The sequence below is a fragment of the Chlamydotis macqueenii genome, chromosome 2 (genome assembly GCF_036417535.1).
Source record: "Chlamydotis macqueenii isolate bChlMac1 chromosome 2, bChlMac1.mat, whole genome shotgun sequence".
In the NCBI taxonomy this organism is placed as follows: Eukaryota; Metazoa; Chordata; class Aves; order Otidiformes; family Otididae; genus Chlamydotis; species Chlamydotis macqueenii.
This window is the reverse complement of record NC_141557.1, coordinates 156505002-156528942: the sequence shown is the minus strand read 5'-3', so window position 1 is coordinate 156528942 and position 23941 is coordinate 156505002. Positions and strand designations below refer to the sequence as shown.

Sequence of the window (23941 nt, the reverse complement as noted above, 5' to 3'; positions counted from 1 at the left end):
AATTTTTTAAAAAACTATTGAAGTATGCCACTGCTGTGTATGTTCAATATTAAGATCTCAGTGTTGTTTATAAGCACTTTAAAAAATATTCCAGCACTTACTGAAAGTAAGCACTTACCAGTTGGAGAGGGTCCAGAGGAGGCTACGAAGATGGTCAGATAGGCTGGAGCACCTCTCCTTTGAGGACAGGCTGAGAGAGTTGGGGCTCTGCAGCCTGAAGAAGAGGGGGCTTCGGGGAGACCTTATTGCAGCCTCTCAGTACCTAAAGGGGGTCTGCAGGAAAGACGGAGAGAAACTCTTCAGTAGGCCCTGTTGCCATAGGACGAGGGGTAATGGTTTCAAAATAGAGGGAGGTAAATTCAGATTGGATATTAGGAAAACAATTTTTACACTGAGGGTGATGGAACACTGACACAGTTTGCCTAGCGAGGTGATTGATGCCCCATCCCTGGAAACATACAAGACCAGATTGGACAGGGCTCTGAGCAACCTGATCTGGTTGGAGATGTCCCTGCTCCTTGCCAGGGGGATTGGACTAGATGACCTTTAAAGATCCCTTCCAACCCAAACTATTCTATGATACTATGAAAGAGTACAGTGCGCTATGTTTTTTCATTGTCCTGAAGGCCGGCACACCAGGGCTTTGTAAGACAACAGGGAGCTGATATTTGAAGCTGAAGCTTGTAGAGACCTGTCTTCTAGATTTTTCGGCTATACATACAATTTACATTTGAAGCTGCAATGATGTGTAATGGAGTAGGCATTAAAACTAGTTTCTAAGGAACTCTATGATTCAAAATAAAAGAGTGTTTACAGAGCAAGAGCATTAGTTCAGAATGATTTAAAACATATGCTCAGCTTTGTTTTTGGTGGGTCTAAAGCAGAGCACAACTCCTAGACACCCTTAGACTTGAAAAATATTTCCCTTGGAAATGATGACTGGTCGTTACAGTTATGTGCCTTGTTTGAGATGAAATCAAATTAAATGGGTTCTTATTGCCTTGAAAAAGAATTTATATGAAAATAACTCAAGGATTTATTTGTGTTTCCTTATAGGTGGCATTAAGTGTCCCGTTTGCAGTTTTGTGTATGGTACAAAATGGGAGTTCAACAGACATCTTAAAAACAAGCATGGGATGAAGCTAGTGGAACATGATGGGGAGACCAAGTGGGAGGTAAAGCAAAGTCACTATGGCTTTGGTCGAAAGATTTTTAAAAATTCTAGGGAGAAAAGGATAAGAATAAGAAGTGTTCAGAAATGTGTTCTTGACTTTATATAAGATCAAGAGGTTGCGTGATCTCATCTCCATTTTGAATGCATACATTGCTATGACTGTTAAGCTTGACTACTTTAATATCTGGTAGGATTAACAACCTTGTACGTGCTTATTTCTGTATTTTAGGGTGCTAGTCCTCTATTTGCTGCAGAAAGGGTGGAAGTTTTAGCAAGAAATGTGTAATTGAAAAACTTACTGCATTTTGTTATAAGCTACATAACTGCGAGATGCGCAAAACTGCGAATATGTATTGACTTAATGAAGGAAGCTTATATCTTAGCCCAGAGAAAGTTAGACCTAAGAAGCTGGGTTAGAAAAGAACAAACCAACAAACTGAATTTCCTTGGTTTGGGGTGGGGTAGGGCAGCTACCTTGAGAGGCTAGCTTACCCTTTCAAGCTTTCCTCCGCTCTCATATACTTAGCTATTTTAAAATGAGAACTGTTACTCGTACAGAGCAGAGCTAACTGTAGATGCAGAAGCTGTGGGAGAACCACAGAACTAGCTAGTTTTTATTTAAAAACTTACAGTTGGCAAGCTAAGTCTTTTCCACTGCTTGACTAGGCTACTGTTGGTGTAATGAGAGGAAAAAGTGATAAGTCAATTGCAGTTGGCTGACCTCCGCAGTTTAAGACCTCTTCTGCTAAATTTCAGGCAGTCTAGCCCCCGTTACAAACCTAATGCCTGACTTGGAAGAGCCATCCTGCAGTTTTTGTTCAACAGTTTTTGAGTAACCACAGACAGAATGCTAAGTCCTTGAAAAATGTCAAAGTAGGTTCTATATGGTCAGTTACTCGAAGAAGACAGGGCAAGCATTTTAAAATGTCGTCCTTCAAAGTCTTATCTCCACATTTCACAAATGATTCTCTGTACACTCTGCTAGCAGATGCCCAAACCTGAAAAAATAGGAAGATATCCAGGATGCAAGCATCATTTTAAGACTTCAGAGGCATTTTACCAGATCTGCAAGGACATGCATTATGAACTAATTTTGCCCAAAAGGTCTTTGCTGGACCCTAATACCATAAAAGTCTGCCATTAGTTCTAAAATAACAGCAGCAAAAATTAAGTCAAGATACTTTAGCGTGCTTAAAACAACTTTTGAAGTAGATTCTATAAGAAAATTATGGGATTATATCCTGACTCCCATACAATATTCTTCTTGAATTCCGTTTCATCCCATATTTCTATAACTCTTGTTAAAATATTTGTTGTCCAAAACGCATTCCTTTGAAATCAGAACTTTCATTGTTCTCTAAATTGCTAAAATGAGAGTGAGATTATTCATGCATTGGTTGGGTTTTGTTTTCAAGTTAACTACTGAAGTTTCTGAAGAAGCATCCACTCAGTATCTCCACATCACAGAGGCTGGAGAAGATGTTCAAGGCACTCAGGCTGCAGTAGCTGCATTACAGAACCTTAGATATACTTCTGAGAGTGGTAAGTTAACTTTTTTAGGTTAGAACACAAAATATATCTTTTTTCATAAATACCTGATTCTTTTGAGTAGTCTGGACGATATATGATCTCCTATGAAACTGTTTAAAGAGGTGAAATTTGTCATCCAGAACTTACTTCTAAGGTTTGTGTTTTTCTTTGAGGATAAATAATGAGAGATGACCAGAAATTCTTTATGAATTTCTGTATCTTTAAGTCATTAATACTTATCACACTTTATTATTAGGTGTGTGGCGTTTCTTGCCTGTGTTACTAAATATACTGTGAAATCAGCTATCTCAACAGAGTAGATGGTCTGTATCTAATGACACTTCTCTAGCTATTATTTTTCTCCCTGCTTAAGTCAGCCAGCCTGCAGAAGTGACACAGCGGAATAGCTCATTTACCGTGTTCCCAAGGCAGTACTAAAAAACTTAATTCTAATGATACACAAAACAAAGTAAGCAATTCTGTATCAGATTGAGAAAGAACAAGAGTGGGCTTAGATAGTGATTGTTAAGTAAGAAGTACGAAAAACTGGAAGAAAAGAAAAAAATGCTGAGGTTTCTGAGAGTGTTAAAACATCAGAGACTGGAATAGGTATTCATATATTTTGGTTTTATATATATAAGTAAATGTGTTGGTTATCAGAAGATAGCATTTTACAATTGTTTACCATTGTGGTCTTTGTAGTTCATAATATAATGGAATTTCCAAGCATGTTGGAATTAAATTACATTACTGACAATGTCTATGTATTGTTTTATTTTAATGACTGGGAATTCTGAATGAGTAAAAACCTCTTGAGAAGTTTTCTTAAGCTTTTATATATTAACATGATCATGGAATATGCCATACATAACAGTTTTGATTTTAAGCATAAGGCTGTAGTTTCCAAAGTAGAATTATTTGTTTTAGTGCATCCAACTTCAGATACTCTTCCAGCGTATTCCCTCTAGGTATGAAGCACCGTAGTATCTTGTGTAAAGGCTGTTATATAGGAAAAAAAGACTAAAGCAAGCAAATGTTTTTCAGTACTCAGTTAAACTTGTTTCTTACATAGATAGCAAAGTATAACTACTTTCTGTTTTAGATGAAATTATCTGACCTAGATCCCCATCACAGTATCAACCTCAGTTTGAAAAGGTTTGGGGTTAAGAGATGAGCTTTATCATATTTACTGTCTCTTTCCTAGTTTCAGCAGTGATTACAGCAAATATAAGGCAGCTTTAACAGGACCCTGAGAGTTTCTTTCCCTTTCTAACACATCTGTCATGCTGACACTGGGTGTATGGGAGTGGTGGCTCACAGAAGGGGAATTCTGTTTCCTGCATAACAAAAAACGTTTTCCAGTATCCGAATCCTCCCTTTTCACACTTCAGAAGTGGGAGTACAACTATATATGGAGTCTCTTTTTTAAATTTGCCTTTCCTTTTGCAGGACTACATACATCAAGAGGATTTTTTTTTAAAAAGAGAAAACCTTTTCTGATCCTGTGCTTATAAAATGATAAGCATGAGCTCTCTCAAGCAGTTAACTTTTCCCTTCAGCATGTTAATGATAACAGTACTTCTTTGAGGTTCAGGGGTATTGCAGATGGCTGGGCAGATGGTAACCACAGGTTTGTAATAAACCAAATAGCTGTTGTGGTTATAGGTGTGGAGTTCAGGCTTTGTTGAAGCTGAGCGTCTGACAAATACACGTTTGGATTTGTAAAGTCGTGCAGCTTCCTAATTTACAGTTACTGCTGTGAGCTGTACCTGTTGTTTGTTTATTCAATGTATTCTTTAGATCTCTTTCAGATAGGCATAAAAATGATCAGTGTAGTTGATTCATGCATTCCTCGGGCAGATTGTTTTGTGATTGCTTTCCTGCCATAGATCTATTATTAAAGTGTCATGTTATTGAGCTGTTTGAAATTTGTAAACAGTGCTGTGAGTCAGGGTTAAGGCGGGAGGGGAAAGAGTGCCTGTAGCACTTGGATTCACATACCCTTAAAGCTGTTTTACTGTAATGATCTTATGGTTACTGTCTTTCTGATAAGGTGAAAGACTTGATCCAACAGCTGTAAACATCCTGCAGCAGATCATTGAGTTGGGTTCGGAAACCCATGATGCTACTGCGGTTGCTTCTGTAGTTACCATGGCACCTGGCACTGTGACAGTGGTAAAGCAGGTAAGAGCTCTTTTCTTCTCTAAAAAAGCTGTATTTCATTTTCATATATTTATTGTGAAATTAGTATTGTTTTGCAAGGGCTAAATGTTGAATCACTGTCGAAATGCATAGAATTATTTCTAAACTAATTTTTGACTAAGTTATGTGTATGTATGTTTATATGCACACACACATACATGCACATATGTTTATACATATAAAAATGCATATATTTTTGCATGTATATAAAATATAAGTGAGCAAATACACAGATATATTAAGTACATACGCGTGTGTGTGTGAGAAAATACAGCTTTCTTCTAGCAGGCGTTTTTAAAATAGCATACCTGCATTGTGGGTGGACACTTGGTCCCATTGCCGTCTAAAAGAATAAGGAGGTCCTTGGCACAGCATTCATCCGGATGCAGAAGAGTCTGAAGGTGTGTTGTTTGTGCGCAACTGTCTGTGCTCTGCTCTGTAGGACCGTACTCAAGGATGAACCATTGTCATCAGTCTTTGCAGTGCTATCCTGTGGCTGAAGTTAGACAGGTTTGCGGGGTCCTAAAGTCATGTACCCTGAGGATAAATGAGACTCCTACTCAGTTTGAGTTCACACTGCCTTTCTAATGAGGGGTGCAACACAAGTGCTACGGCATGTAGAAGTTCCAAGAAGAATGTTGCAGATGCTCCTTACAACAGTTGGTTATGTGAGACAAAAGTCAATGTGGCCACCCACACTTGAGATAAATAAAGAATAGTTCAATTGAGTTGGAATTGGTTGAGAAGATCTGTAGTTAATTTTGTTGTTACAGGGGAAATTGTGCAAGACTGGAAGATGCAGATCAATATCAAAAAAAGCATGTGTAAGATCGATTGTTAATTTCAGGCTTTTGCATGAAATCTCTTTCCAGAAAAATGGTGGATTCAACTGATAATTAAGTGACATAATTTGTAGTAGGCAATATAGTTTCTCTTAAAATGAGACAAACCTTAGAAGGTATTGGTAGAAGTAGCTTTAATGTATGTGTATTTTTCTTGAAGTTTGGTACCGCACCATTTTTGCTAAAATTCTTTGCAATGGACAGTATTACTAAAGCATTTTAGAAATTAAGAATGATAAGATATGCAAAATCAGCAAGTAAAAATAAATACTTTTCAATTTGAGGTGGCTATTGAGTGCAAACATCACGACTTCTGATCAGCATTTCTTCCTCACACGTGTCTGCTAACTTTGTTGCTGAAATTTTGTTTCTCCTTACAGTGTTCTCCAAGCTCCACTTTTTCCTCCTCTTCCATCTTACCTCTCTGCTTATCTCCTTTCCCATTCTGTTCATTGATTCGCTGGGGTCTCTGCACTCAATGTGGTTGATAGGTGAAGGAAGGAAAGTACACGAGAAGTCTTTAATTCCTGAAGAGTTTAAGTAACTCCTTTTATTTGAATGAACCAAAACTCTGATTGTCTTGGGAGCTAAAACTGAGTTCAGTGGTTTTTGTAGTGTTGTGGACGTTTAATTCATAAGAGCTCCACAGAAGTGGGAAGTTTGTAGTCTGTGAATGCAGTATTTGGATAATTCCTAAACTTGCCATCCAAATGTCAGGGTGATAAGGCAGAATTTCAAGACAAAGTATTTTGAGATGTTCCTTTGCAATACTTAACAGGGATTTTTATTAGAAACCATGTAAGAGCTTTGGGGTTTTTTTTTAAGAATAACAGAATCAATTTTGGAAACTAAATTCAGTCATTAAAGAGATATTTTAGTCCTCTTTATGTGCAAGTTTCAGAACAACTTTAACAGTAGAGTCACTGCCGACATACATGCTGTGCTATACATTTGACCTGTGTAAGGGTTGAATACAGTATTAGCCATTGGTGTTTGTGCTCTCTGTCAATATTACTGAAATCTCTTCTTCCCTTAAAAATGCTGCTTTTGAAGCCCTTCTACTAAAAGCCTAGGAAAAAGTGACTGTTGAAGTAGCAGCTGCCAAGGAGAAACTACATTTTGATGTTCGAATGTTAAACTTAATGAGTACATCATTTGAAAAATTGAATGATTCTTCTTCCTCCAAGTATTAAATCTCATCAATGTCTGATTAATCTTAAAACTTATCGTCTTCCTTGTTAGACCATCTGAATTTGCTGACAGCTTTTTGTAAGTGTGTGTTTATATTCCAAATTAATTATCTCCTTCACTTTTTAATTCATGTTTCTAGCCTTTGAGTTTACCAGCTGCTAAACACTGATCACTTCTTTTTCCCTTGCCTTGTGTACATCATTGACTCTCACTGGTCTGATGTCAAACTGTCACTAGCTCTGCTCCTGTATACAATCAAATATTGAATTCTCAGAGTACAGAATGTCTTCGCTGCTTTTCATTTTTGTTTTATTTCCCCTCCTTCAGATAAAACACCTTGAAGTTGCACAGAAATAAAATTGATGAAGAATTTAAGTACATCTCAAGCTGAGTGATCTTGGGCTACTTCTGTTTATACTGGATTTTACTAATGCCTTACTGTGATGCTTGAAGCACTGTTCCTCGATTAACATGTGTCTTGTGTGTACTGGAATGCCTACTCATTTCTGTCTCTGGTAGCCTCAGCGCCTTTTCAGTGTGTGTGTGCAGAAGTGTGCAGACCTGTGATTTCCCAGGGGAGGATGAGATGGCAGTACACCTACTGGCAACTGACTGCTTAGGTACCTGTAGTGGGCTTTGTGGAAGTAGAGCAAGGACCAAGGGAGGTCTGTAGATGATCATAACTATGATTATTATTTCTCTTTTACATGTTTCTCTTTTAATTTCCTGTATAAATCAATGTTTTATCAAAGTCTGTTTGATCTGTTTTACAGCTTTAGTTAGTTCCCAGTTCTTGTCTTCCCACCAGAAGATTGCCTCAGAATTATTGCCACACATTTTCAATTTAAGGGAAAGAAGACTTTAAATGTTATTAACATGACTGCAATTCTCTCCTATTCAGAATTGTCAGCATTTCTTTTTTGTTCAATACGGAGTAGCTTTCTGTGGGATATCACTCATTTGTTCCTACAACTTTGTCAGGTTTTAATTATGCTGAGTTCCTAATTGTTAACCTTGAAGTGATCTTAAGACATGTTCATATTTCACTTTCCTACTGGAAAATTTATTCCACACTTTCTTCTGTGACCTTCAGCTTCTTTTGTGGATTGTGAGACAAAAAATTCATTCAGGGTGTCAGCAATATATCGGCATCATCTGTCACTGCATTTCCACTCTTGTTCTTTAATGGCCTCACTGAGTCCTTGCTTAGCAGCTTCGTTCCAATTTTTTTCCTTACCAACATTTATTGTAGCTGTTCTGATTTTTACAGTTACGTTGGTTTTTTTCTTTTTCTCTAAGGACATACATTATCAAGTTTTTTTTATCAGTTCTTAGCTTCATGTCTCATTTTTAGCCAGCCCTTGCAAGTTGCCTTCATATTTCTATATTTGCATCAAGAAATTTCTTTTAAATCCTAAATTACTAGAACATTTTAAAAGTATTTTTTGCTGTAAATGTTACACTATATTGTTGCTATCTTTGTCTCCTGTTTCCTCCCTGGAAGTTTCTCCCACAGATGTCCTCTTCCTGGCTTTTTTGCCTATAAAGGTGTCGTTTACACATGATCCTTAAAATTCTGTGTGAATGCAGATGTATCTATCTATGTATCCATCTTCACCCTTTAGCACTTCCTCTAACCTGTGTGCTCAGGTGCCTTTGCTATGCAGTACCTGTAGTGTTTCAGGTTAATGCAAGACTTCTGCCTGCAGAAACAAACTTTGTCTTCATCCATATGCCCCTTTCAGCATATTGCAAGATGTCCAGTGTATTAGCTAGATCTGACTAGTGTATTTTTAAATTTTTTTTTCTACTAGGTCACAAGACAGCATACCATGTTTGAAGAGTTCTTCTATTAAATTATTGCTCTGAGTTGTATTTAGTCTTATTGCGTGTGTCTTAAATCATGAGTACACGTTATAATGGAGGTGAAGTCAAGATCAGATTGTGTGTTCAAAGCCCCCTGCTCCTAAACTGAGTGTTGACAAGGAAAAGAATATCAGTTCTGATTTTGGAAACTTTATGGGTTTTTTTTTGTTGTTTATAGGAATGATTTTATAAAAGAAAACACGTTGACAACACAAACCAATCCCAGTAACCAATCCCAGCCTAAGTCGGGATTCAGCGTATGATTTTAAACCCCAAAAATGCAGAGTTAGCCCTATCTAGCTTGGATCATGTTTAAGAAACAAGAGCCGTTGTTGGCTCTGACAGTGTCCTTTGCAAGAGGCCTTTCAAAGGTTGTGTCTGGAGCCCAAAATGACTTTAGCTCATTCTTGCCTGAGAGTAAGTATACTAACCTGTTATCAAAGCTAAGCTTTTTTCTGGTATCTAATTTGGGATAAATCTTATTGTGTAACAGTTATGAAAACATACAGCTGCTAAGGAATGTTATACAGACCAAATGCCTGAGAGAAAACCAAATTAACAGCGTGAAGTTTTACCGGTATGATCTGAAATTGGCAAAAATCCACACCAAAGCTTTGATCACAGCATGGCAGGAGAAGGTTGAGTCCTTTTCAGTTACTAGTGATCCAGTCTGGATCTTCTTCTGAGACAGAGCTTATGAAGATATTTCTTTATAGCATAATATTGGAGTGGTTCTTCACTACTTAAAGACCAAAAGAAGTAACAAGCTGGGGAAAAGGTGAAAGCAGAGAGTGGTAAGTTCGAAGAACAACTAGGAAAGAGGCTAATAAATGCTTAGGAAAGATATGAAATATCATTCATAATGGATGGTAAAGATGGATGAGGAGTTGAGGAGAAAGCAGTTTTGTGGGAACAGAGTGCATAGCAAGGTGGAGGAACTGGAAATGTAAAACAAGTCACTACCTTCTGCAGATTTGACTCTGTGTCCTGTTACAGATATACTTTTGCCCTCATGCCTTAGGGTAGATGTTGGATCATACAATTTTTTGTTTGTTATGCTAGCAGAAGCTGTTCAGTTCATTATTTATATAGGTAAACTATTTTCCTAGCTCATTTGCTGAACATAAAGGCAGAATTGGAGGATAAGCAGTCATGCTAGTATCACAGCCACCCTTGATTTGCAGTGCCTGCAGGTCTGTGTTTAAAAACTTCTATCTGTATGTAAACTGGGAAAGAGAGAGAGAGTTCAACTACAAGCTACCTTGATGTATAGTTACTTCCTTCAGTTAGCATATACTTCAAATACAGATATTAATTGATCCTGAAGAAGTAGTTTCTTCCAAGTTAAGCATTTGTTTGATTTAAATAGTGGGTTTCTTGTGAAGAAATGTTTCCCTCAGAAATTAGCATTCCTGTTACTTTTTTTTTCTGCAGAGGAGACTCTTTCAGTGTCTGGTGTCTGTAAGTTATTCTCTAGTGAGACAAGATTTAAAGTGCATTTTCTTGGTTTCACAATATCAACATCCTTGAATACTTATTTTCTGAATCCCTCACTGCATTTACTGGAACATCGCAAGAATTACTGCTTCTTGGTCTGTGTCCATCAGCTCTAGTTTTCGTTACAGTTGCTGCTCTACATTTCCAGTGCTTGTTAGCAGGAATATGTAATGGTAGCAATATACTTTCTGTTTTACTTCATTTATTTCCTGTAAATGCAGTGCATTACTTGTACCAAATCTCTTTGAAACAAGAAGTAGAAACTATGTACGGTTCTTTGTCCAATTTTGAATTTTTCTTTTTGCCTCAAATTACTGAAACAAAGCAGTAGATTTTTGGATTCCTAGTCTCAACTAAAGTTGTAAATCAATATACAATAGTAACCAGTTAAATTCAGTTGCATGTTACCTGGTTTTTGGACCTTTTTTATTTAGATACTGATAGACAAATGTGCTCCTAATTTGCCATGTTTAGGCCTGTAGTATGTTTTATGTGTCACACTGGACCAAAGATTATTGTCCTGGTGTCAGAAACTCATCAGCAGATGGTTGTGTAAAGCTTTAAATCTTGTTCTCAGTATTATTTTTCCTGTATGAACAAGCCACTGAGATCCTCTTCCTTCAGAGCAAATCCTGCCTACCTCATATACAGAAAACTGCTAGAGCGCAGAGCGGTAGTCTTTGTTCTCTCTAACAACACAAAACCAGCTCCCCTAAAAAACAACTAACCTACACCTGTGGTCCTGTTCACTATGTCAGCTGCCCATTCTTTTCCTTAATTTCTAATTTTTCTGAACAATATATCTGAGTGAGCACTGCAAACAGACATTTTTATGCTACCTTGCTTGTAGCATTTCAGTATGTAAAAGCTTTAGTCAAAAATCCAGGGCTTCACATGCTAAGTAATACACAGACATCTGACTTGCATGATCTTTGTTTCAGGGTTGACATTTTGCAAAATTACGTTGCCACTCTAGACAATCTTCTCCTGACCCAAGATTGCATCTGTTCTCCAAAGTCTTCCTGTTGCTCTAGAGCCATCACTTCAAGCTCCCTCTGAAAATGGGTGATTGTATTCATCACTAAGCATTATTATTAATCACTAGATGATTATAGCAGTCTTTCTGCACAACTGTTCATCTTTAGTCCACTTTCTTTTTCAACCCAATTGGATGTAAGTCTTGTTATTCAAGCCAGAAGGCTGATGTCCTCTTCAGGTAGGATTCTTGGGCCTTGCATGCAAGGGATTAGCTAAATGCTGCTGATTTGTTGTGCATGATGATTTTTATATGATCTCTTATTTCAACCAATTAGCTAAAATGCTTGTCCAAGCTATCATTATTTTATGCTACAGTTAACTCTGATGATCTTTTTTCTGACATTCGCAGATTCTATTTTGCCTCTTTTGTATTCTTTCAGAAAAATTCAAAGATTACTTTTCTCTATGCCTTTCTCTACGCCATCACCCTCTCTTACTCTGTTCACTTGCTGGTCCTTTTTTGCCACATCAAACAAAACCTTGGTTTCATTTCCAAGATTTTTAACTGCTTTCTGACTTAGTGTCCCATTTCTCATTAACTGTAAAGATTTTGACTCCTACCTTTTTTCAGTCCATGAAGATTTAATTGCTCATTACTTTTTTCAAACAAGTTTCTTAATGCCTTCTTCCATATTATGCTTAGTTATGTGGATTTTTAATGAAGAGCAATTTATACCTCATTGTCCTCTCTGAATTACTCTTCAAAAATATTATGACAGTAATTATCTCTGGTTAGGCTATTGGTATATTGATACTAATGCCTGTCACACAAAATGACCACTGTCTCATTTATCTTGTACTTTCCCACCTTCCTTTTTCTGAGTCTGCTTACGGTCTCTTGTTTTATATTGAAATTACAAGGGCTTTGAGGCATTAAATACTTTTTGCATGTAGCATACCTGATGCAATCCAGGTCCTGGTCCAAAGCACTACACTAATATTAACAATAAAGAACAGCAATTGGCTGCCAAATTCTTTTTTTTTTTTCTCCCATTCAGAAATAAGAGACAGGACTGAAGTACTTATTACCTCTGTAGCCTGGAGTGTAGGGTTAAGTCTATTCCTGAAAAGCACAGTAACCTATTTTCAACCTTGACTTCTACAAAATTTGCTCTAAAGAATATCAGCTGTTTCACTAACTAAACAGATCTTTATCAAGCTAAAGAAAACACTGGATTTCCATGCATTTTACCTTTTGTTTTAAATCCTTTAATCCTTTTATTCTGTCATCTCTTCAGACTCCAGTTAAATCCTACCGTGGTGACTATCACTTTGAAGAAAGTAGAGGTAGCAATACAGCAAAGACTACACATCAGCTTGAAGCCGATCACAGAAAGACTTTTGTAGTGTAACACATCTTCAAAAATAAGTATCTAATAATATTAGATATTTGGCAGTCACGTCAAAGGCTACTATACATTGTACTTCAGTGGCATGCCTTATATTTCAGTCTGACTCTAATTTGTACCTTCATGATGCTTGTGCACTGTTCATCTAGGAAATTTGCCAATACATGGCATTTTATATAGGTTGATTGTCAAGACTGCTGTTCTTTTATGACATGTAGCAATTTGATGTTTAACTTGATGTTACCTACAAAGGAATATTTTAACCAGGGCAGATGGCCCTGTTTTCTCAACCTCTGTGGAGTTCTTGTCATCTATGTAATCTACTGTGGAGCTCTGGTAATCTGTGTAGCATACAGATAAAATCTCATATCAAGGTTACTGTCCTGTTAGAACTCTTCAAATGGCAGCATTCTTACCATACTTCCTGAGAAGGAAATCTGGTGATACAGAATTTTGTCAGTTGAGTGAAGTAGCCAGTCACATTCTGTCAGGATATATTCAACCAGCCAGTCGCTGAAACTACAAAAATCTACACCACCAATATAAAGATTTGCTTGCCACCTTACATTTTTTAATTTATGCAAAGCAGCTCTTGTATATTGAAGTCCCTTATTATTCTGAAACTATTGTGCACCAGATTCTTTTGTAAGTCATTATAGAGGTTCATATGACCAAATTACAGTGTTTTTCTATGTGTGTCTGTGTGTTTTTCATACAATATATCTATAAACTACAACCAAGAGAGTTCAACTTATTCAAATGGAACTGAACAAAATGGTAGAGACAGTCCTGTAGGCACGTAAGAGAGCACATCACATATCCAAGTGCTCTCTATCGTCTAGAATGCTTATATTCACTTTTCCTTTTAATTCTTTCTGCAGAGAATCATAGAATGGTTTGGGTTAGAAGGGACCTTAAAGATCATCTTGTTCCAACTCTAAGGACACCTTTCACTAGACCAAGACACTCAAGGCCCCATCCAACCTGGCCTTGAACACTTCCAGGGATGGGGCATCCAGAACTTCTCTGGGCAACCTGTTCCAGTGTTCCACCACTCTCACAGTAAAGAATTTCTTCCTTATGTCTAATCTAAACCTGCCCTCTTTTAGTTTAAAGACATTACCCCTCGTCCTATCACTACATGCCCTTATCAAAAGTCCTTCTCCGGCTTTCTTGTAGGCCCCCTTTAGGTACTGGAAGACCGCTATAAGGTCTCCCTGGAGCCTTCTCTTCTCCAGGCTGAACAGCCCCAACTCTCTCAGCCTGTCCTCATAGGAGAGGTGCTCCAGCCCTCTGGTCATCCTCGTGGCCCTCCTCTGGACTTGCTCCAACAGGTCCATGTCTTTCTTAGGTTGGGGGCTCCAGAGCTGGACGCAGTACTGCAGGTGGGGTCTCATGAGAGTGCAGTAAAGGGGCAGAATCCCCCCCCTCGACCTACTGGCCACGCTTCTTTTGATGCAGCCCACAATGTGGTTGCTTTCTGGGCTGCAAGTGCACATTGCTGGCCCATGTTGAGCTTTTCATCAACCAACAGCCCCAAATCCTTCTCCTCAGGAGTGCTGTCAGTCCATTCTCCATCAAGCCTGTATTTGTACCGTGTATTGCTCTGACCCGTGTGTGAGACCTTGAACACTTGCACTTGGCCTGGTTGAACTTCATGAGGTTTGCATGGGCCCACCTCTCCAGCCTGTCAAGGTTCCTCTGGATGGCATCCCTTCCCTCCAGCGCGTCAATGGCACCACACAGCTTGGTGTCGTGGGTAAACTTGCTGAGGGTGCACTCTATCCTACTGTCCATGTTGCCAACAAAGATATTAAACATGTTTTGTATATTTTCTTACTGTGATGTCTTACAATATAAAAAAAAAATAGGAGCATCTGTAACTTAGTGTAAGGTTTAGAAATATTGCAAGATCTCTGTGGTTAACTTTTCTTTTCATGGTAAACTGAAAGGCAGTTTTCAATCTGAAATCAAGGCATGAATTCTGTAGTGGATTTTGGGTCAAACCCAGCACAACTGTTTTAAACGCTCTGGATCTGCAACTCCTCCTGACTTCAAAGAAAATTGAAGATAATCATTATTTCTCATTATGAGCTCTAGCACAAGGAAGCAACTTCAGCAGTTTACAACAAAGATTTTCTTTTTTCTTCCTTTCAGGGAATAAGTATATTTTTCTTAATGCCTTGATTTAATTTATCTCAAAGGAGAAAAGGCTTGCTTGCTTTGAGAGGAAAAGATTCCTCTAAGAGATACGAATTTTTTTTTAATGTCACTTACCTGTATTTGAATGGTCCTCCAGTATGTAAATTAAGAACTTTTATAATTTAGAAATGTTGAGCCTCTTAGGAAGAGGGCAAAAGTCCTGTTGGCTTTCTTGAGAGACACATTTAGCCAGTAAAGAATATTTATGTAGGTACTGAATTGGTTTAATATGCCAGCTGTGTGTGCCTTCACCTTCTTGCTGTCATTCTTTAACAAAGGATAAGTAGCCAGATGCTTTTCAGCTGGCTCTCAAACAGAAGAGAGGTCTTGGATGCTACTCTTCAAAAGATTTCAGATGCCAATAAAAATAATTGAGTGTACTGACTTCATTCATTCTGATGGCATCTGTCGCACTGTTTCATCAATTTGAGAGATGTAAATTAACGTTTTGAGATTATTCCCTGTGGAACATTCTAATAGGAACCAAACAGGAGCATGTAAACATTGAACTGATTTGAAATGTAAATATCCAAAATAATGTGGTGATTTGTCAAACTAAAAGGATTACAGATAGCTGTCCAAAAAAAGATACTGGAAGCTAGAAACACCAGAAATCAGGGCATTAGTCTTCTTTACCCTGCATGACAAGGGTAATAAAACCACGTCGATAAAGTCAGGCAGGGAGGTTAAATTAACTTTCTTTATTGGCCATTTTCATTTCAGAAGTATATTAAACTGAATAAGTATTAGATTGCTGCTATTGAACAGAATGAGATTCTGGTTTCATTTCATTTTTGTGTCAACTATGCTTTATTTTCTTTTCTTCATTATTTATGTATACTCACAAAACTATATTTAAAATTATTTATGAGTTTTGGTTTAGAGTGACTAAAGTGAGACTGTACAAGATCCTTCACAGGCTGTGTTGTGCATTCTTGCAGCTCCTAGCAAATGTAGTGTAATTTTTCTGGCCTGAGGCACGTTGTCAGAGGGTTACGTATAGCGCACTAACACAGGAGAAGTCAGTGTGTATTACATAATTAAAGGGTCAAATTTTAGACACCCCTATTTATATATTTATTTGAGGATCTGACGTGGTTTAACCCTAGCCAGCAACTAAGCACCACACAGCTGCTTACTCACTCCCCCTCAGTGGGATGAGGGAGAGAACTGGAAGAGTAAAAGTGAGGAAACCCCTTGATTGAGATAAAGACGGTTTAGTAGGTAGAGCAAAAGCCGGGTGCAAGCAAAGCAAAGTAAAGAATTAGTTCACTACTTCCCATCAGCAGATGTTCAGCCATCTCCAGGAAAGCAGGACTCCATAATGCGTAACAGTTACTTGGGAAGACAAATGCCATAACTCTGAATGTCCTCCCCTTTTTCTTCTTCCCCCAGCTTATATGGCTGAGCATGACGTCATATGGTATGAAATTTCCCTTTGGTCATCAGGGATCAGCTGTCCTGGGCAGTGTGAGAAGCAGAAAAGGCCTTGACTCCATGTAAGCACTGCTCAGCAGTAACTAGAACATCCCTGTGTTCCCAGCACAAATTCAAAACATGGCCCTGTACTTGCTGCTATGGAGAAAATTAACTCCATCCCAGCCAGAAGCAGTACAGGATCTCTAGTGTCAAGGGCTGTAATTGTGAACTGATTCATAATGACCTAGTCTGTAATTTATAATTATCTGTTTGAAGATGTCCCTGCTCCTTGCAGGGGTGTTGGACTAGATGTCCTTTAAAGGTCCTTTCCAGCCCATACTATTCTATGATTCTATGACCTGTGAGATTTTAATTACCTGACATTTTTATTTGCAGCCTACTTACTGTGATCTCTGTGAGCACATCTGGTGTGGATCCTTCCATTTTGCACAGGAGCTGCCACAGGAGCAGGTAGCCGCAGAAAAGAGGAGGACACAGTTACGAAAAGGGACTCCTGTGTCTGAATTGCTTTCAGCAGGACTGAGGGTTTCTTTAAAAAAAAAAAAAAAGAGGTGCATGAGGAAGAACAGGAGAAGAAAGTTAACAGTGCTATGCTTATTTCATTATTTAGCTTCCATGAGTAAAAGGTAATTTTGGGGATACTCAAAGTATCCCCAAAATTATAAGTGGTGGCATCTTTTATTCTGTCCAGGTGAGCATCCAGCATCACCCACTTGTGTAGGATGTTGAGCTTAAACTTCAGCAGGAGCTATTTAAAGTAACTTTCCGTTAAAATGTTCAGATATGCTTGGTAAAAGAAACAGAACGTGGAAAGGACTTCAGCCCATTCTTCAGTTTTATCCCTATAATCTCAATCCTGTGCAACAAAGCCAGAGTTGGCATCAGTAGGTACGATTGTGCTGTGGCATTAAGGTCAATGACAACAGCAAGATTCTCTTTAGAAGATAAATCTTTCACCAGATAAAATCCATATCAGTATATCACAAGCATGCTGACTGTGGGACCTCTGAATAATTTAACACCTGAACATACTTGTTCAAGAAAAAGCTTTGTATAGCCTGATAAATTGAGTGAAAGTTCAAAGTGATATGAAGTCCTAAGGGGTTTGTGCGTCTCTGAAATCTTCATGGTCTGACAGATATTTTAAACACGGAGTAAAGTTAAAAGAAAAGTCAATATACAACAATGGAAACCATTGCTTAGGGGAAAAAAATCAAATTAGAAAAGAACATGAGGAGCACAAACATGTAGAACTTCTTTTTCTCTATGCTAAGGAGTCAAACACATGCTTGGAAGCTTCACTGTATTTCTTCCCTTCTCTTCTCGCTCCCCTCTTAAGCAACAATACTGATCTTAATTATATTTTCTTGAACTTGATTGTTCTCATATGCTGTTTACAAAACAATGTTGTATAAATGAGAATTGGAGAAGAACTTTTGAATCAGCTTCTAATTAAAAAAATAGCCCCTTTCTAATTTGCATAATTTAGATTCCACACTTTGTGGAATCTACCATGTTTGACCTTTTAAAAATCGCTTACGAGTTCAGTGCTACGAAGAGCACACCGTGTACTGCTCTGAGATAGAAGAGTACACTGAGATCCGGTAGATTGATATCTATCAGTCCTTTGTTCTCTTCTTACTACTCTTTGTATGGTTATTGGAAGTACTATGGACTTTTGCTTTCCATCATGAGATGCAGGAGAGCCAGCAATTCTGTCTCCGTTCCCTGTTGCTTGTGTAAGTGGACCATTTACAGATGCACTTGATGATATGCAAAAAGTATTTGCTGTAGAGAATGTGACCTACAAATTCAATCAGCTGTTTTCTTACAGTGAGAAATAAACATGATTTATCTTTGGAAGCTTACTTCATAAAACATTTCATAAGCCTAAATGAAAGAGAAATAGGCCTTAACAAAAAAAAACTTATTTTCAGGAAAAGAGAAGGAAGAGACGATTTGATTAACTCCATGTTGCATTTGCAGGTGGTTGGCATTTATGATCCAGCAAATAAAACATCTCTCTTCAATGAACACAGGGAGTGGTATTGTACTGAAAACGTCTAACAAATGCCTTTGCATATCTCTTGCATACAAAAAAATTGCTATTCCCTTCTCTCCTCAGAAGTACATTATTTTATCACTCACACTTGAGAGAATGCATTTCCTCCACATGACTTACAGTTACAGTTTTTTGATGTGTTTTTACTGTCCTGGAGTACTTTGCATAGGAATTTTGTATGGATCTGGCAAAGAATTAAGATTTGTTCTTTAATTCTAGTTAAGTGTTAGATTTTAATAATTGTTTGAACTCTTTGAAATTCAATACCAAATTGTGGGATTTTTTTTTGCTTCTGACAAGAAGCAAAATGTTCAGTAAAAATTCTGTTATTTTCAATTGTTTCTGTCACTGTCCTTTCAATAATGTAAAAATTGCTGCCTCACAAACAGTAAGTCTTAGGAACCTATTTCAGCAATATTTACATTTCACATTTTCTAATAAAAGTCTTTTAAGATTTCTAATGAATTTTTTACACTTATGATCAATCAGTTGACTAGAAGAAAAAAATAAAAAGAAATGAGTACAGTAGATTTTTTTTCATGTGGTTTTTGATTGATTCTCTTCTCAGTGCTACTAGAGGAATTGTTTGACTCCAGATTTATTTAAATAAGAACCATTTTGAATGAACAACTGCTGAGAGATTAAAGCTGTCTCCAAAGACCTGTGTTCCTAGAACTTTGCAGCTCTCTGTGCATATAACTGAGATGCTGTGTTACGGCTTTCAGTATTCTGTCTAGCTGTACAGTTATTAATCAAAAGTGCTGACAACAAATTTTCTATAAAACTGGCATTTTATTTCAAAACTATCTGATTTCTAATTTCTGTGTGGTATTTGCATTAATCATCACAATACCAGCTACTTATTGGAAAGGTGGAATTTCTATAACCTCTTCAATTTCTCCTTAGGTAAAAGAAGAGGAGCAATCAGCCAATCACACTTTGATGATTCAAGAGACACTGCAGCAGGCTTCGGTGGAGCTGTCTGAGCAGCATCACCTGGTAGTCTCATCAGATGAAGTGGAGGGAATTGAGACAGTGACAGTCTACACACAGGGTGGAGAGGCTTCAGAATTCATAGTTTATGTTCAGGAAGCTGTGCAACCTGTGGAAGAGCAAACCGTGGAACAATCGGTGCAGGAGCTCTAGAGATCAGTGTTCAAAGGAGATGGCTACTTGATTTGCCAAAGCCAAAAGTTTGAGGGTTTTTTTCCTAGCCAAAAGCAAGCAAGCTGACAAATTTTCAGTTAATTTGTGAAGCGAGACCTTGTCATTAGATAGTGATCTGACTGGTTGGATTGTATCAGTAACTTATGTACAAAATGTCCTCAACTTTTTTTTTTTTTTCTAAAAAATGTTCGTATTTTGAGGAAAAAAATATTCTTCCCTTTCTTAGAAGATCTCTCACTTAATTTCTGTAAATCCCCACAAATATTGTCTATTCAAAACTGTGTTATCCCACAATAATAAAACATCTGTAAAGGTAGCTAGAATGTCTAGAGAAGTCTGTACATCCCTGTTGTGGTTTAACCCCAATCAGCAACTAAGTACTACAGAGCCGCTTGCTCACCCTCCCCAGGGTGGGAAACGGGGGAAAGAAGGGAGAACTCATGGGCTGAGATAAAAAGTTTACTAGGACAGCAAAGGAAGAAATAACACTACGACTATATATAGATAATGATAATAGTAACAACAATAACAATAAAAATGGAATATGCAAAACAAACGGTGCACAGTTTCTCACCACCTGCTGATCTGACGACTGATACAGCCCGTCTTGAGCAGCGATCATGGAATGGAACGACCCAAGCAGAGAGTGAGTGAGAATGTTGTTCACCGGCCAGCTCCCCTTATACACTGAGCACGACGTCTATGGTATGGAACACTTCCTTTGGCCAGTTTGGATCAACTGTACTGGCTGTATCCATCTCAGCTTCCTGCACCTGCAGGTTAGCAAAACCAGGGAAGCTGAAAAAGTCCTTGATCTCTTTAGCAACAACTGAAAACATCAGTGTATTATCAACGTTCTTCACACACCAGATCCCATACTAAATCCAAAACACAGCAGTTACTGTGAAGAAAACTAACTCCATCCCTGCCGAAACCAGGACAATCCCATTTTATATGTACTTAATATGTGTTTGACTTGACTGGAAGCAGAGTTATTTTTTCTTTCAATTAGAAGGGCTTCTTATTTCTGAGTACATGCTTAGAATGTGTTTGCCGAATTGTGGACCTAAGGCAAACAAAGGCTCAAGACTTTAATTAGAAACTTACCACAGATGGACTGTAGTTTGTACGTGTGAGATGATCTTTTGGGTTTGGGAGGTGTTTAAAGCCATATATGGGTACCAGTAGGATGACTGTTATTTAGATAATTAAATAATGATAACTCTTTCCATCCCACTGGATAAATACCTGTCCAGTACTATATGATGAAACCAAATCTGTCAAATCAATGAAATAATATTTTGTTTTTAAGAAAAAAAAATTAAATTATTTGTAAATGCTGTAAAAGAGGTATGTTCGTATGTTTTAAACAAATATTCTTGTAAATACGATAGTGTGACAGAACTTGTACAAAAAACGTAAGTAAATATTGACAAGAAACTAAATATTCTTAATTATGCATGTATATAGTTCCAGATTTTTCTTCATGAATCTTGAATTCTTTCTGATTTAATATTTTTAAATTTGAGCTATAAAAATTATTGATTAATAACACAATTGTCGTGTTTTCTTCTAATGCTCTAATTTCTTAAGTGTTGGCTTCCATTTCACAGCTAAGTAAAAAATACTGGTTTGCATTGGCTCTGACAAATTATTGCTCCAGTTAGTAGTCTCTAATCAAGAAAGCAGCATAATGAAGTTTAGGCAGAGCTTTCTATGTGATTGAACTTAATTATGGACATTCTGGGTAGAAAAGTGGAAAAAAGCTTTTGGCTTAAGTTCATGTAACATAGTGAGTTAGTTGTCTTCCTCTTCTAAGTCTGCTGCGGTGCTATATAAAATCAGTACATTTAGTGGTAGCTTCTCCCTTAACTGTGGTGGTACGGAACTTAAATTTGTTTATGGAAAAGAACTGACAATTGTTCGACGTTGGGGGTAGCTGTATTTCCTCTGGTTTAATCTTGAAGGTGCACAAGAAGCTCCGGAGATGTTACATTTGTAGGATGGAGACCTTTTGGTAACTGGCTGGAGCTGGTCACAAATGTCAATGTTCATTTCTTACATGTTCAGTAAACTTTACTAGAATGAGCAATGAAGTGTTTGGTAACATTTGCAACCTGATAGAAACTGGTGCACAAAATGTATCAACTTGATAAATCTGCAATAAGAAACTTTGATTTTGTGATTACTGGCTAAAATTCAGTGTTAATTCGCAAGAATAATGCTTTCTATTGTCTAAAAGAGAAGAAAACAGTCTCAAAAGGTTTTCTTAGAATTTATTGAAATATTCACAGCCCGCTTGCTTTTAAAACCACATTTGGAAGAGCATGATGATCATACACAGTAACAGCTGCGTTCTCAACACGACAACTTTCTGAATCAGTTCAGCAATGTATTGTATTGTTACCTGATTGATGGGGGGAAAAATGGAAGAGTGTTTTCCTATGCATCACTCAGGAATTCTTAAGCAAATTATTTCCAGATAGACATACTGAGTTTATGAGAACTGTGTCTGTATTTGGAGGAAGGATTTTGATTTTGGTTTTTTGTTTATTTTAATTCCAATATACCATGCCAATATACCATGGCTATGCATAACTACTGTAATTTAAGGCTTGACTTGTTTGTTTTTTTTTCTTTAAACATCAGTAGAAGTGCTGTACTTCCTGCTGATTTGAAGGAGGAAAGTCCAGTTCATTTTACTAAATGTTAATGAATTTTATAATGGAGAAATGAAGGTGTGAATGTATACAAGTTATATCACTATATATTAGTTTTCCTATACTAAAGCATAAACATTTGTGTGAATTTTCTGTAACCATTTTTTTTTTAATTTTAAAAATACTTTGCAATTCGAGTCGTTATTAAGTTCCATTTTTTTTCCCCAACTCTTCTTGGAAATGCAATGGTTGGAAACATGAGGTGTAAGTCAGGAAAGACCTTCAGCTGTGTTGAGCACTGCGCACTGATTTCTTGCCTCCATGATTAATTAATTTTATTCTTTCTAGAATACGCGACATCTGTAATGCCATTTGGGGATAAGTACCTCCTCTTTAATGTAAGCCATTGTAATTTACAAAGTGAATATCCAAAGATTTGTGTTTTTTTCAGAAGTATAAAGAAAACAAAGACAGCTTTGTTTATACCAGGCGCTTGTTTTGAGAGGCCACAGCTGTTCCAGTTGTCTTTTGTCTTGATTTGGAAGGTAAGAATTACATCTTCTGCTTGGCAAGCACTGCTTCTGTTATCACCTAAATAGCACAGATTGTTTTCCATGTAGATTCAACTCTTTTTATCCAATTTCTCTTTTCTGAGGGTTAGGTGACTTTCAGTTCAGGAGGAGACAAGCAATTGTAGCTTTAACTTAGTCAAGTGCCTCCTGTTTCCGAAGATTACATTCTTCCCATGCACAAGTAATTTTTGTTGGCATTTACAACACTATATGATCTGTTTTTTTCTCCTTTGACACCTGAGGAGTATCCTGGCTTTAGGTTAACACTTGGGAAATACTGCTCTTTAAAAGCTTATGGGTGCATAAATCAAGCAACCGATGGGCTAGCTGATCTGCATGGCTAAGAAGACATCAGATGTTTCTGGGAATATGTTGAGCACAAAGGGGAGATAGGTCTTGGAATCGCGCAAAAGATGTTTAAAGACATGGAAGAAGGAAGCTTCAAATAACATTAGTGGTAGCAGAGTCTTATTTAATGGAAGGTAATATTGTAGTGCTTGAGCTGATGACTTCTTTGGAAAGATCTCATAGAAATTATGTAGGAACACTAGTTCTGGAAGGTCCTTATCTCGCAGAATGCAATAAGCATCTGTACACAAGGGGGAAGATTTGGACCTCACAGGGCAAAAGGCAGAAGAGAGGATATGGGGAATGGAGGTCACAACATTTTTTACATCCCTTTCTAATTTATTATATCCACAGAGAGTAGTTTCTCTTTACTGAGTGGAGAAGAGGATGGGATCTGCCTTTCCTTCTGATGTTGTTTGATTTCTGTGGCCAGTGTGGTGCCTGTCAATCCCAGCACCATTTCTTGATACTCCTGATTTTAACCAGCTTTTGTAACATCTTAGCTTCTGTGAAGCTGCAATAATAGAAGCTTTGTACTGGATCTGTGTCACTTATCTGGAAAGTACATGGGATGAAAAGAGAAAGGAACTGCGTACTTCTACTTTGCTGTTTTACCTCAAATTTTGAGGTTGTATGAAATCACAGCTAGAGACAAGAGTACTGCAGTGATGGTAATGCTAGACCAATTGGTCCTACCATAATAAGGAATTACACACCTTGAGTATGTATACCTGAAATTAATGCTTTTAATAGCATGTTTTCAAACAAGATTACAGAAGTGACATTGCTGCAAGTCTGAGA

The 23941-nt window shown here is 37.5% G+C and overlaps 1 protein-coding gene across 5 annotated transcripts in view; it reads left to right on the top strand.

Moving 5' to 3' along the window:
* ZFAT (zinc finger and AT-hook domain containing) overlaps positions 1 to 20186 on the top strand; it is a 90681-nt gene extending 70495 nt beyond the window's left edge. For 3 of the 5 annotated variants that reach the window (XM_086741302.1, XM_086741304.1, XM_086741305.1), the window contains 4 exons: positions 1057 to 1175; positions 2590 to 2716; positions 4758 to 4888; positions 16707 to 16968. In XM_086741302.1, coding sequence (XP_086597428.1) covers positions 1057 to 1175; positions 2590 to 2716; positions 4758 to 4888; positions 16707 to 16961 — 632 coding nt within the window. In that variant the 3' untranslated portion in view covers positions 16962 to 16968. Of the gene's footprint in view, positions 1 to 1056; positions 1176 to 2589; positions 2717 to 4757; positions 4889 to 5348; positions 5620 to 16706; positions 16969 to 19299 lie in introns of those variants that run through there. The other 2 variants (XM_086741303.1, XM_086741306.1) reach the window with 2 other exon arrangements.
* The last annotated feature ends 3755 nt before the right edge of the window (positions 20187 to 23941 follow it).